At 36.2% G+C, this 14,187-nt stretch overlaps 1 protein-coding gene across 2 annotated transcripts in view; it reads left to right on the top strand.

Annotated features, from left to right (window-relative positions):
- Positions 1–14,187, top strand: part of usp13.L (ubiquitin specific peptidase 13 L homeolog) — a 56,583-nt gene that overhangs the window by 19,547 nt on the left and 22,849 nt on the right. For both annotated transcript variants that reach the window (XM_018263677.2, XM_018263676.2), the window contains exons 4-13: positions 143–264; positions 2,004–2,146; positions 2,345–2,529; positions 3,553–3,647; positions 3,893–4,080; positions 7,759–7,830; positions 8,252–8,345; positions 10,868–10,993; positions 11,169–11,322; positions 12,050–12,224. In XM_018263677.2, coding sequence (XP_018119166.1) covers positions 143–264; positions 2,004–2,146; positions 2,345–2,529; positions 3,553–3,647; positions 3,893–4,080; positions 7,759–7,830; positions 8,252–8,345; positions 10,868–10,993; positions 11,169–11,322; positions 12,050–12,224 — 1,354 coding nt within the window. The remainder of the gene's footprint in view (positions 1–142; positions 265–2,003; positions 2,147–2,344; positions 2,530–3,552; positions 3,648–3,892; positions 4,081–7,758; positions 7,831–8,251; positions 8,346–10,867; positions 10,994–11,168; positions 11,323–12,049; positions 12,225–14,187) is intronic.

Here is a 14,187-nt window from a genome sequence, read left to right as displayed (position 1 = left end):
TTTATTTTGTAAACATAAACTTTATGTGACTTGGTACAGAAAGTTGAATTTTTGCTTATATCAAATCCATGCATTGATTTAGAAACAATATATTTTTATGTCGTTGAGCACTTTCCTGCTTTATACCCCTGTATTTTTTCAGAACTAGAAAACAACACCGATATGAACTCTGAAGATTATGAATACGAAGATGAAGCAAAACTTGTTATATTTCCAGATCATTTTGAAATTGCCTTGCCAAATATAGAGGAACTACCTGCATTGGTCAGTGATTTTGTTATCTGAGTGGAGTGGTGTGATCACAGACTGAGCAGTATTTACACCTCATGAGTTGCCTTTTAAGGCAAAGTCCTTTTTCCCTCTGTGATCTGTAAATACTTTCAAAAAGTGGACAAATGGGAAGTGTCATGTTTACTCTGATATGTGAAGACCCTTAGCAGTGGAAGTGCAAGTAACAGCAAAAAGTAAACTATTTTAAAGGGGACCTCTATCCAATAACAGTTTATTGCATAGTGAAATAAAATGTAATTCTAAACCACTTTCCAGATGTTCAGTAACAAACTATGCTGACCCGTGGAAAGCAGCTTCACCGCGTACAGTATTCCCAGCTTGGTCTTGTACATGTGCAGTAAAGAAAAATCTTCTGATTATACCTTACTGCACACATGCAAGTGTGAGTCAGCAATGTTTTAATTGGGAACTATAACAAAAATGAAAATTTTATAAAAGCTTAAGCATACTGAAAAAAGAAACTTTCTAAATACAATCAATTAAAAATTCGGTATTGCTTATCTGTTATCTGCTATGCAAATTGACAGCTTCCACGGTTACTAAAATACTTGTTTACATTTAGCCTTTTGGCCATGGGGTGTTTTGTGAACAGCTGACATCAGGCAGATAACGGAGGCTGACAAAACACCCCTTTACACCTGTCACTATTTTTTATACTTGTAAATGACAAGTTTGCATTTGAATGCACATGGATAGGTGAAAGATGGAGCTCAGAACAAAGAGGGGCATTTTGGCTGCAGCTCATCTTTGCATGAGGGCAGTGGCAGACAAAACACAGTAGGGTTCATTTATAAACAATGGGCAAATTTGCACCTGGGCAGTAACCTATAGTGACCAATCAGTGATTAGCTTTTTTCAGCCAGCTGCAGGTTGAACAGTGAAAGCAATTGGTTGCCCTGGGCTGCCCAGTATTATAAATGAGCTCCATTTTGTGCCAAGGGCTTAGCAGTATCAGGGCAATGGCAAATGCAGCAGTTTAGTGTCTGTGATCTTGAGTTGCTTGGAAGGTGCAAAATCACCTGTAACCCAGGCAGCCATTCAGGTGACTTGACACTACCTAATGAGCTACAGAAAAATAATGGCATCCAAATCATCCAATACGATCCCATCTTCCATTGCTTATGGCGCACATCATTAATGGAATTTAACCTAATAATTATCGTATATTAATGCTAAAGTTAAGATTTTTAGCGATAGCCCTGTGACTTTAATGGTGGCTGAGCAGTCTGTCATTTACTCAAAAGATGGGAGAAAACTGGAAAAATTCTGCATCTCACCCTAGTTTGGATCTCACCCTAGGTGGATCAATTTCAAGTAAATGATGGGCTGAACAGCTCTGCCAGATGAAATATGCTGGTGGGGAATACATCTCATGGGCTTTCATCCTAAATTCATATACAGTCAAAACAACCAGCATTACCCTTTACAACATACCGTATCAGATTATGCTAAAAGCTCTTCTTACAGCACATGCTGCTGATGACAGTGGACTTTCACTTTGAAAAAGAGGTCAAATGTCTTGTGTTCTATGAGGCTTATATAACACGGGCAAATCTGTTTTATCTAACATGTTTTCTGTGTTTTGCCAGTACTGTAGGAATTGCCACTTGCCACCTCTTATAGAGTTTAACGTGAGAGATCTGCCCAATGTACTATCCTTATATCTGCTTTAATACAAAAGTGTTTGATGGTTTAACCACTCCTTCTTGCAGGTAACAATAGCCTGTGACGCAGTCCTTAATTCAAAGTCTCCATATAGAAAACTTGATCAAGAATCATGGGAAGAAGAGCTTCAGGTTTCAAAGTTTGCAAACAACCTTGTGCAAATAGACAATGGTGTGAGGATTCCACCAAGGTAATTTTCACGACGTAATAAGAGTGGAGATTGTGATGCTTCTCATTTGTAATACAGTGTGGTGCAAATAATTTGAAATATTGCTCTTAGTATTTGTGTAAAGTTTTTCTATATAAAATCTTCACATTGTCCAACTTGCTAATTTTCTAAATCCGTTAATTAAGTAGCCTTCTTAATTTACTCCCATTTGTTTCCCAGTGGCTGGAAGTGTGCCAAGTGTAATCTCAGAGAGAACCTGTGGTTAAATCTGACAGATGGCTCCATTATGTGTGGAAGGTGGTTCTGTTCAGGCAGTGGTGGGAATGGGCATGCTCTTGAACACCACAAGCAAATGGGCTACCCTTTGGCAGTAAGACTAGGAAGCATTACCCCAGATGGGGCAGGTGAGGAAAAAGCATCCTGAGAGAACATCTGTTGTTGTTAAAAGTACATGAACTATTTAAGGTTGATATTTCTTTGTCTGTACCTAACTGCTTATTGTGTAAGCTACTCATTTATTTAATTATCATAATCTCCCTGAAAATCATCATAATATATATGGTTCACTCTAGCACTGTTATTATCATTAAACTAATGTGTGTTTATGTATGAAATGTGTGATATATATATATATATATATATATATATATATATATATATATATATATATATATATATTTGCTTATACATTTGCAAATAGAAAAAAAGTTATATTATGTCTGTTCTGTTTTCCTCCTTTAAGAAACAATTGTGTAGGATATGTAAGGGGTCATTTTTCATTTACTGGGGTGCAAGGGCTCTAAGAACTAAAGCTTAAATAAAGAAGTAGCTAGAAATGTTGTACATTATGTTTTGGGTTTCTGTACCAGCCAAAGGCAACCACAGCCCTTTAGCAGGGAAGATATGTGTCTCAAAAGATGCCCCTGTAGCTCCCCATCTTCTTTTCTGCTGATTCACTGCACTTGCTCTGTGCTACTGTCACTTACTGAGCTTAGGGACCAATTAAAAATATACAGTACGCATAGAATAAAAATGTCACAATATAAAGCTGATTAGTAATTAATACAGATAATTACTACATGGCAGCACAGAAACCAGTGCAATTAGCATCAGAATTTAATAATCAGCCCTGTAGCATCATCTTGTATGACAGGCCAACCTCATTTTCTGCTTAATAATTTGCAACGACCCCTAAGCTTAGCTTCTCAAAAGTATGTATACACTGTGACAAAATGCAGTTTTTGAAATGTATTTGCAACATTTGATCCATATGTGTGGCTTTGCTGCTGTCCTTTTGTAGTACCACATCTTGATAAAGCCTTATTGGAGTTGACCATAGAAATGAAAATTCTGGTTTGCTGATGACCCCCATTTGTACAAATCTTAATGAATGTATCTAAATGCACACTATAATCTGTCCTTTGCAGATGTGTATTCATTTGATGAAGAGGAAGCAGTTCTAGATCCCCACCTGGCCAAGCACCTTGCACATTTTGGCATTGATATGCTGCAGATGCAGGGGGTATATATATTTTTTTTAAATTATAATCTTGACTGTTTATTGAGCTCATGACTAGTTCCTTTCAGTTCAGTGCATTGCAATATAATGGTATAACTAGTCTGTACTTGCTATCCGATCAGCAACTGCCGTGGCTGTGCTTTAAACCCCCCCAAGATGCTTGTTAAGGCAACTAGTGATTATAACCTCTGACCTTTTTATTTTGTTTCTATTGACATTATCTGATATGCTTATTGGATTTCTTTTAGAGTGAGAATGGTGTCCTGGACAATGATGTCAAACCAAGAGTAAATGAGTGGGAAGTTATCCAAGAAACTGGATTAAAGCTAAAGCCAATGTTTGGCTCAGGCTACACTGGCATCAAAAACCTTGGGAACAGCTCCTACCTCACCACAGTGATGCAAGTCATCTTCAGCATCCCTGAGTTTCAGAGAGCGTGAGTATCTCCTGGGTTGTATCAGAACTCTGCGTATTTATTGAGTCAAATGTCAGTACAAACTAAAACCTATTATTCCAGCAGCAAGCTTCTACAGTACAGTACAGTACAGCTGAGTGCATGTAGTCTAGAATTTCATTCCGTGTCAAACCATGTTATGATCATTTTATTTCAAGATTAGGAGCATTCTATCTATCTCGAAATTTTACATAGAATTTTGAATTCTACTTTTTTTCTTGAAGCCTAGAGTTTTGTAAGAGCTCTCTTTTATTTACTGGTATTCTAAATGGTCGCCTTGGAATGATTTGCTCTCTATCTGTTTTTATATGGTGCATTCCCTTTTTTTTTAGTTTACAATCTGTAAATGTCAGACTTCAAATGTATTTATGACTATTTCCACAATCTATGGAATCAGATTAGTGTTCTCTGGTAGTGTTTTATTTAATGACTTTGGCACAAAGTAATGTTAAAAACTTACATTATTAAATATTCATTAAAGCTACACCAACCCCAGACAATTAGCCAATTTTTTTTCAGTGGGCGAAAATTAAAGTTCACCATTTTATAAATGCACTTCTAAAAATCTCATAGGAAAGTGGGTGAGTTTTTCTGTGCTAAACTCTAATCTCACATTTTGATAAATCTGCCCCTTAGTGTGCTTCATTTTTGACTGTTTATCCAAAATTTAAGTTTAAAGGAGAAGGAAAGGCCTATTTAATTGAGGGTGCCAAAAGTTAGGCACCCTTCAAGTGACTATATTTACTTACCTGACACCCCGGGCTGGTTCTCCTATCAGGAGAAAACTGCACCAGTTTGGGGGTTCTTCAGCGAGAACCATGAAATTTCTTCAAATTTCCCGGGGCAGATGCATGCGCAGTAGAACGAAATAGCTGACCTTTTTGTTAAAGATCGGCTTCTGGAGCTACTGCACATGCGCACCCTTGCACAGAAGGAAGAAGCCGATCGATGCGTGGTGCTCACTGGAAGAACCCCAGGACCAGTGCAGTTTTCTGCTATGTGCACCGGCCCGGGGGTTTCAGGTAAGTAGATACAATCACTTGGGTGTGCCTAACTTTTGGCACCCCCAAGTAAATAGGCCCTTTCCTTCTCCTTTAAAGTTTAATGGTCCTGTCTCTGGTGTTTCAGTCTACCTGCTCAGTTGCAGGTGCAGATTCTGAACTGTTATAATTTGCTACATTAATTGATATAACTGCTACTAATGTATCAATTAAAACAACTGCCTTTGTTGATTCAGCTCAGCAGGGCTAAACAGAAGAAATGTATCAATTTAGAATTTTCATGTCTTTTTGGAAAGACTTAAGAAGGTTAATGAAAAATGTATCTTTAACCTTCAATATTAGAAAAAAGTCACAAATAGAAAATAATAATTTAAAAAGTCATTTTGGTGAACTATCTGAAAACAAATGAACTGAAAAAGGTGTTTGGAAGGTGAACAACTCCTGTATACAGTAGAAATTACTATGATTTTTTTAATTTAAAATTATCAATACCAATTGAATCCTTACCAATTGAATTGTGTACCCTTCACATTTTATTTATTTATTTTTTTAAAAAGGACAATCGTTCAGATACATTGATTGAAATCTAAAACTCTTTTAAATTGATTTAAGTATCAGCTGGGAGAAAAAGACAATCCTTTACTTTACACATGTATCTCTACCTCTGTCAATCACTTTAAAGATATGTTCAATGCTTTCTCTGAGGTCTTTTTCACAGGTATATCTCTCTCAATCTCTTTCCTTTGTACCCACTGAATCCTCCTCATTGTTTATTAACTATGCTTTACTGATAAATATGAAAGGACAGAAATTAAGTTTTTGGATATGAAGTTGAATGCCATGGATAATGGTGTCAACTTCTATATTCCCAGTCATGTCATTAGAGTTCTAGTTAATAGAAAGTAAATAAATTCAACCAGCACTCAGGTCAAAAATCAAGCAAGGACAAACATGCTTGATGTTTGACCTAAGTGCCGGTTGAATTTATTTACTTACGATTTTTGGAGGATACCGAATCCTTCTTCACCGGGCTTTCACGACACGGAGAGCCAGGGTGTGCAAGCTGGTAACATTATACTAGTTAATGGAAAACCAGTGGGATAGTTCCTCCATTTTAAGAGGAACTGCTCCACTGATTTGTCTTATTTCAGATTAGCTAACGATATGATAGATAGAGGTAGAGTAGATACAAGGAGAAAAGTATAAAATGTACATTTGGAAGGGCAGCTAAGAAGAATAAAGAAACTTTGTTTATACAAAAATCTAAATGAAAAGATAATGAATGGAGGAACAAAATATATATTGCTGTACAAAGTTAAAAGGTAAAGTGGTATTTTATATTAATCTATAAAATAAGCCACACACAGGATAGATAGATATTGACCTTGAAACATCCATTGATTTTATCATTAAGTTGGTAATATGAGACTGAATGATCCATGATGTAATCAGTGATGTATTTCCAAATGATTGGTTTTAACTATGGGGTGTGCATTTTAATTAACATGAAATTACCCGTTGTTGCTGCTATGGGTTGTCTGTGCACAAACATAATTATTTGTGTACCCTTGGTTGTCCTCTAATTGTTTTTTTTAGAAGAATACTGTATTTAGGGGGTCATTTATCAAAATTTGAATGTAAGAGTTTTTTTTATACCTCGGATGAACTCACAACTTATTTGAGATAAAACTCGAATGGAAAAAAATGGTTTCAGTGAGTTAAAGTTGCGAAACCTGAAAATTCGACTTAACAGATTTTTCTGTGAAAAAAACTTGAATCACTCGAATTGATTGAGTTTTCGGGCAAAACCCTCCGAAAAAACTCGAACATCACGAAGGCTATTAACATCTTCAAAAGGTTCTAGGGACCTCTACCATTGACTCCTACATGACCTGGACAGGGTTTAGTGTATTTTCAGATTCAAGCTAGTTCCACGGTCGGGGTTTAATAAATCTCGAAAAGTTTTTATTTTTTTATTTTATAAACTTGAAAAATTCTAGTTTATCTTTTTAACTTAAAAACTTGAGTTTTGACCAAGAAAATCACCTTGAAAACTCAACTTTTCATGGAAAATACAACTCGATCCTCTGCCCCTTAAGCTGGCCATAGACGCAAAGATCCGATTCGTTCGATTTTTGGACAGTGTGTGGAAAGTCCAGACATTTTTCTTCACACGGAGAAGGTCAGTCGTTTGGTCGATCGGCCAGGTTAAAAGATTTCTGTCGGTTGCCGATAATTTCTCTGCATGTATTGCCGATCGTACGATTTTCAGTGGGAGACTGTCACCAGCTTTGTCCGACATAACTTTCGTAGGATTGCTGTCAGGGGCAGAACATCGGCAGATCTGTTCTTTTACTACTTTATTTGATCTGAATGGTTAGTGGCTGGTCTGGAGATGGGGAAGTCCGATCATTTGAGGATTCTTTGCATCTATGGCCAGCTTTAGACTCTACCCATTTTTAAGTGTAATTATGAGGAATGTTGACATTTTAGAAACCAACCATATTCTAGCCTAAGCAATGTGGTTAGATGACATTTCATTGGCTTCCCCGCATTACATGTAAGAAATTTATACTTGAACAAATCAGATGCAAAATCAAAACATGTATTTTTACTGCCTGCTTGGATTACTAATTTTCCCCCTTATTTTATTTTTCAGATATGTGGGAAACCTTACACGAATATTTGATTATGCACCTCTGGATCCAACACAGGATTTCAGCACACAGATGTAAGGATATTTGGCTGTTGCTGGTTAAGCTAACTGCAATAAGATAAATATTTGAAATGCTGTATTTTTTGAGGTCTTGTTCTCTTACGCCATTTGTCAGTATGGTCTTTAACATGCATCATATGTTTTAAATGTGCATTATATATCATTGTTAAGTTCAAGACCAGTAAAATACCCTGCCCAGCTCAAAACTTTTCATGTAAGCCAGAACAAAAAACTGTACAAAAGATTAGGAATTAAGTGCAAAGAGAAAAGAGTTCCCATATCATGTTCCATTAGTGGATGGTAATTATTTAAATCTGTAAGTAATGCCTGGTGTGGTGTGACCATGGCAGGACATAGCAACTGTATGTCAACTCACTTCAAAATATAGTAAGTGCACTGACATGTTTTTATGGATTTTCTTTTTGATTCTGCGTAGGGCTAAACTTGGCCATGGTCTGCTGTCAGGGCTGTTCTCCAAACCTCCAATGAAATCTGAGCTAATTGAGCAGGTGATGAAAGAAGAACACAAGGTATTTAATCTTTTTTAAATATTGGTGACTATATAAGGATATCCCCATATATGATATAAATTATATTTCTTGGCAAAACAACAATATTTTTCCATAATGTTTTTCTTTTGATCATTGGTGGACTGTGTTATTGGTGGCAGAACCCTTTGTTTTTACAAATGATCCATGGAACACTACACTAGTAACTAACTAAAACACTAACACTAGTAACTAAAACTAACCATCAGTTACCATCAGCCACATAGCACCATAAAGGTATATTTCTTAATTTGCTTTAATACTTAGTGTTCAGCCAGATTTTAACACAGAGAAAAATATTTTTTCTATAGTGTGACAAGTGTATAGCTATTAGGTTATCATTTCTGTTCTAGGATGTGAAACCATATAAAGACTAATACCCTTTGGATACTTGCTGAAGTTGGGTGTGTGTAAACTTTAAAAAATAAAAAAAATGGTGCTTTTGGTGTTTTTTTTTTTTGTTGTTGATTGGTGGTTTTGGCAACATTAAGGGGGTTATTTATCAAAGTTTTGAGGTTTGTGAGGTTTTTTATACCTTGAATGAACTCACAACTCGAATGATTTATGATTTAAGAAAAAACTCGAATGGTAAAAACTTGAATTAGTGAATTTGGGATGAAAACCCCAAAAACTCAAATTAATCTAGTTTTCGGTGAAAAAAACCCTTGAATCCCTTGAATTAAAGGAAAGCTATACCCCTGAACAATGTTGCTGTCTGTAAAATCATATTGCATAAAACAGCTCATATGTAAAACCCTGAATCATGTATATAAAACATTTTCATATTAATATACCTTTTTAGTAGTATGCGCCATTGGGTATCATAAATAGAAAATTTAAATTTTAAAAAATAAGGGCCACCCCTGGGATTGTAGGATTCACAGTGCACACAAACAAACATGTAAGGTCACATGAGCCAATTAACAGAGAGTTTTGTCTTTTGCCTCCAAACATCTCCTGTTACAGTTAGAGATGTAGAATTTCTGGTCAGATGATCTCTGAGGCAGCACACAGACCATCACAAAATGGTGGTTCAAGAGATGTAAAATGGGCAATATTTACTTAAATATATATTCTAGTGTGGTAAGATTCTTTAATATGTCACTTTATTAGATTTAATCTGTTGCTTAAGTATTCAATTTGGGGTTATAGTTTTCCTTTAATTAACTCTTCTAGCGAAACCCACCAGAAAAATAACTTAAACATCATGAACATCTTCAAATGGTTCAAGGGACCTCGGACTTTGACTTCTACATGACCTCGACAGGTTTTAGCTGGAGTATTTTCAGATTCAAGCTATTTCCAGGTTCGGGGTATAATACATCTCAAAAAATTTGAGGGTTTTTTTTAAAAAATTTTCTTTACCCTGCAAATTCAAGTTTTGACTGAAAAATACCCTCAAAAACCTTGATTTCCCCACAAAAACTTTCTTTTGCATAGCATGAACACAGCATGTTCTAGCTGTACAGAAAAATAACATATAATATATAATATTTGCAAACATTTACATTTACTTCAAGACCATTTAACATATTTAGATAGTGTATATTGTAAACGTTGAATTTTAAGTTCATATATGAATTACATTTCTTTCATTATGTATTTTTCATTATGTAAAAAACCCTCATCACTGCTCCCACTGAGCAGTGACACTGCTATTAAAAATCAGTCTGGTTCTTGGTATGACTGAGACTTGATATGCCTAGAAACCATCTATTGCTGCTCTAGAGAAAGTGTCCAGGAATGAGAGTTCAGAGAATGGGGGCAGGGAGGAGTTCGTCCTGGCAATGAAAAGATAAACAAAAATAGCCCTTCCTCCTGTCAGTAACCCCAGCAACTTAATTTGCTGCCATGTTTACAGTTTTGGCAATATATCAACATTACGCTTAGTTTATGGTTATCTTGTATTGTGTTTTTTAGTTCTTCACTTATCTCTTGCTTAGCACACGCAGAGACTGTTGTTTCAGGCAGTGACAGTTCTATAAGGGTCAGGGCACACGCTCAGATTCAGGAAGATTAGTTGCCCGGCGAAAAATCTCCTCTTCTTTGGGGCGACTTATCTCCCCAAACTGCCTCCCGCTGGCTAGAATGTAAATCGCCGGCGGGATGGCACTTGGAGCACTTTGTATTCCGAAGTTACCTCACAAGGAAAATTCAGGGGATTTCGGAAAACGAATCGCTCCGAGAGCCATCCCCAATTTACATTCTAGCTGGCGGGAGGCAGTTCGGGGAGATTATTCACCCTGAAGAAGAGGAGATTTGTCGCCTATATATATGTATGTATAAGTAAATGCTGGTGCACACAGGGATTTTTTCTTCAGAGTCTGTTTTTATTTAATCAACATTTCAATCCACCTCTGGGACCCTTTAAAAGACCAAACAAAAGGTAGCTTAGCTCACTTTATGCTAAAATGTAAGGCATGCTTGTAGGATGGGGAGCAAATGCATAAATAATACATTTTACTAAACACATTTTTTTTATTCTTCTCCTCTATTTTATAAAGCCTCAACTGAAAGGCATTAACACTCGAATGTTTAAAGCGCTAGTGAGCAAAAGCCATGCAGAATTTTCTTCAAACCGACAACAAGATGCAGAAGAATTTTTCATACATTTTGTAAACCTGGTAGAGGTATGTCATGGAAGATTACCTGCTCATTTCTTGTTGTGGTTTACTAGTCCAGTGGCAACATTTGCACTAAATATTTTTTTTAGAATTTATTTGTATATGTACTGTAATTAACAAGACTTAAGCTTGAGGGACAGTACACCTGGCCATTCTATGCTGAGACAACTTCTTTCTACAGAGAAATAGTATTGGCTCAGAGAACCCAAGCGATGTCTTCAGGTTTTTGGTGGAGGAAAGGACACAGTGCTGCCAGTCAAGGAAAGTACGTTATACACAGAGAGTTGACTATATCATGCAGCTACCAGTGCCCATGGAAACTGCTACAAATAAAGGTGAGAATCTAATTGTTTAAATAATGTGTTATATAATCTTAAACACCAGACGTTTCAGTGTATAAAAATCCACCTGATCTTTTGTGCGGTGTCTTGGCTCAACATTACCATGTTGGAAAAACAGGAACAGCTCTCAACAATATTCATAATATTATTATAATTAATAATATTTTGGCACTATATTTTATATATATATGTGTGTGTATACATACACATACTTTAAGGCCTTTGCAAAATATATGAAATACATTTTATTGCATGACTGACATATTGATCGATCGTGTTTTCATATTGGAGACATCTATCATATGCAAATATGCTGTATCTGTAGTCCAAAAGGTCATGGATAATGAGACTAGATCCCTTTCTACTGTTGAGCCTGGAGTTTGTGGAAAACCTTGATTCCTATTCAGTGTAAATGTGAGAATGCAGGTTTCTGTGACTGAATAAATGGTTTTCCCTTGTTGATGTGTGTCTTGGACATGTAAATGAACTTGTTTGTGTGTGAGTTAGAAAAGCACTGTGTGATTTGCAACCAGCAATCCTGGTGCTTGAACTTTGCGAGTGAAAACCTTGGTTTAAAAGAAATGTAGTGGGAAAAAAGGCCCCATTATTTATTATTTTTATTATTTAGCAAGTTTTGGTGTTAACATATATCCGAATCTATGATGCTGAAGGTTAGCAGCACATTCCTCTAAAAAATATTTATTCATCTGACGTATTACAGAGGAACTGATTGCATATGACCTGAAAAGAAGAGAAGCAGAGAGTGCAAAGAGGCCTCCACCAGAGCTGGTCCGTGCCAAGATCCCATTCAGTGCCTGCTTACAGGCCTTTTCAGAGCCTGAAAATGTGCCTGACTTCTGGAGCAGTGCTCTTCAAGCCAAGTCTGCGGGTGTTAAGTATGTCTTTCTTTTGTATCTTTTTATAGCAATCGACATCTATAATAATAAATTGCTGGTCTATCCACTATTTAGCTATCCAGCAGAACCATATGTGTTTTAACTTGTGTTAGACTGTTTACTGGGTCCAAGCTGGTTTTAGAGTTCGATCATTTTGAATTTTCATTTGCACAATAACAGATGTATCCACTTATCATTCTCTGTACATAAGTGTTTTTCAGTGCTTACATTATGCAAAAAGTAATGCATGCTTGATAAATATTCGTGAAGAAATCCTTAACTGTTAGATGTTTTCACTCAGCATAATACTAATGTAAAATACTGCACATCTATGTTCAAAGTATGTCTATAATATTAAATTAATTACTGGGATTTTAAGGGTTTCTGGTACGAATGGCAGCATATTTTAACTAATTTGTATGAATGGTCCTGCATTTTAGGAATAATGAATATAGAAAACTTATTATTAATTATTAAGCCTTCCCAGACAAGTTACATAGTCCTTATATAACTGTACCATATCATAACCCTTTTCATTTCCAGAGTCCTAATTATTGGTCTATATACTGACTGTCTTATTTTTTCTGTGAACCTTTATTCGGAATCTCTAGGGCCACAATCATTGCCTATATATGTTAGGTTCCAATGTTAATATGGTACCACACCCCTCAGAGACCTAACTTTATAGCCCAGGGCAATTTCTGGCCTCAGGAAGCACTGATAGGTGAAATAGCAGTGATTCCAAAAGCACTCAAAGGTACTATCCTTCACCCCCTGTTTGGGTCCAATTAGAGACAGTACTAGTATACATGGTCACTCCTGCAGCACTCCCTTGGATTAAAATAGAGCTTTGTCCAAAGGGGATGTCTGATTTTATTAAGCACACTTTATCCATTTGGGACTCTAATAAATATTCAGCCAACTTGATAGCTCCTCATAAGCCTGCTACCCTACTTTGAGGTTATCCAGAATTCCCACCAGATATAGAAACTGCTTCTTTAAAATGGTGACGCTCAACCCAAATTAAATATATTAAAGTTTTATACCAGTTTACAGGTATAATGTCTTGGGAAAGCTTTGCAAACAAATTTCACCCCCCTATAATGGAAAAAGTCCACTTTCTACAAGTTTGTCATTACTTACGTTCAATACACAAAGTTCTGGATTTGCCCTCCTGCTCTGCATTTGAGACATTATGTGTAAAATATCCTCACTCAAAAGATTTAATCTTTGTTTTATCTGCTTTTAATGATGCAAAGTAATATAATTTCTCCTCCCTATATAAAAACTTGGGAGCAGGAATTATGCCAAACCTTGGATCCAAAGGTATGGGAGAGGATTTGGGAAGGTACAAATAAACGTTCCATCAATTTTAGTCAAATTGAAATTTCTTACAAAATACTCACCCGTTGGTATTTGACTCCTATGAGTTTATACAGTTCCCATCTCAACCTAAGGCCTGTTTTAAAAAAATGTGGGAAGGAAGAAACAATGGCTCACATATGGTGGCAATGTCCCCTAGTGCAACAGTACTGGTCAAGGTTTACGGATTGATTGACTCCATCACCCACATCCATATTCAAAAGGATCTCTGGGTTGCCTTACTTAATCAATGGATACCTAATATTAAGGGGCACATTTACTAAGGGTCGAAGTGAATTTTCGAATTCAAAAACTTCGAATTTCGAAGTAATTTTTTGTTACTTCGATCATCGAATAGGCCAACTTCGACTTCGATTGAATTGGAAAAACTTTGAATATTCGACCATTCAAAAATCTAAGTACTGTCTCTTTAAAGAACGTTGACTTCGCCACTTTAAACCTGCCAAATTGCTATGTTAGCCTATGGGGACCTCCTAGAACCCATAGCCAACATTTGGCTAAGTTTTTAGAAGTCAAAGTTTTTTTTTTTTGAAAATCTGACTTCTACGATCGATCGAACTATTTTAATTCGATCGAAAAC

This window comes from Xenopus laevis, chromosome 5L (genome assembly GCF_017654675.1).
Source record: "Xenopus laevis strain J_2021 chromosome 5L, Xenopus_laevis_v10.1, whole genome shotgun sequence".
NCBI classification, from domain to species: domain Eukaryota; kingdom Metazoa; phylum Chordata; class Amphibia; order Anura; family Pipidae; genus Xenopus; species Xenopus laevis.
The sequence above is the reverse complement of the archived record's forward strand: the minus strand, read 5'-3'. Positions and strand labels throughout refer to the sequence as shown.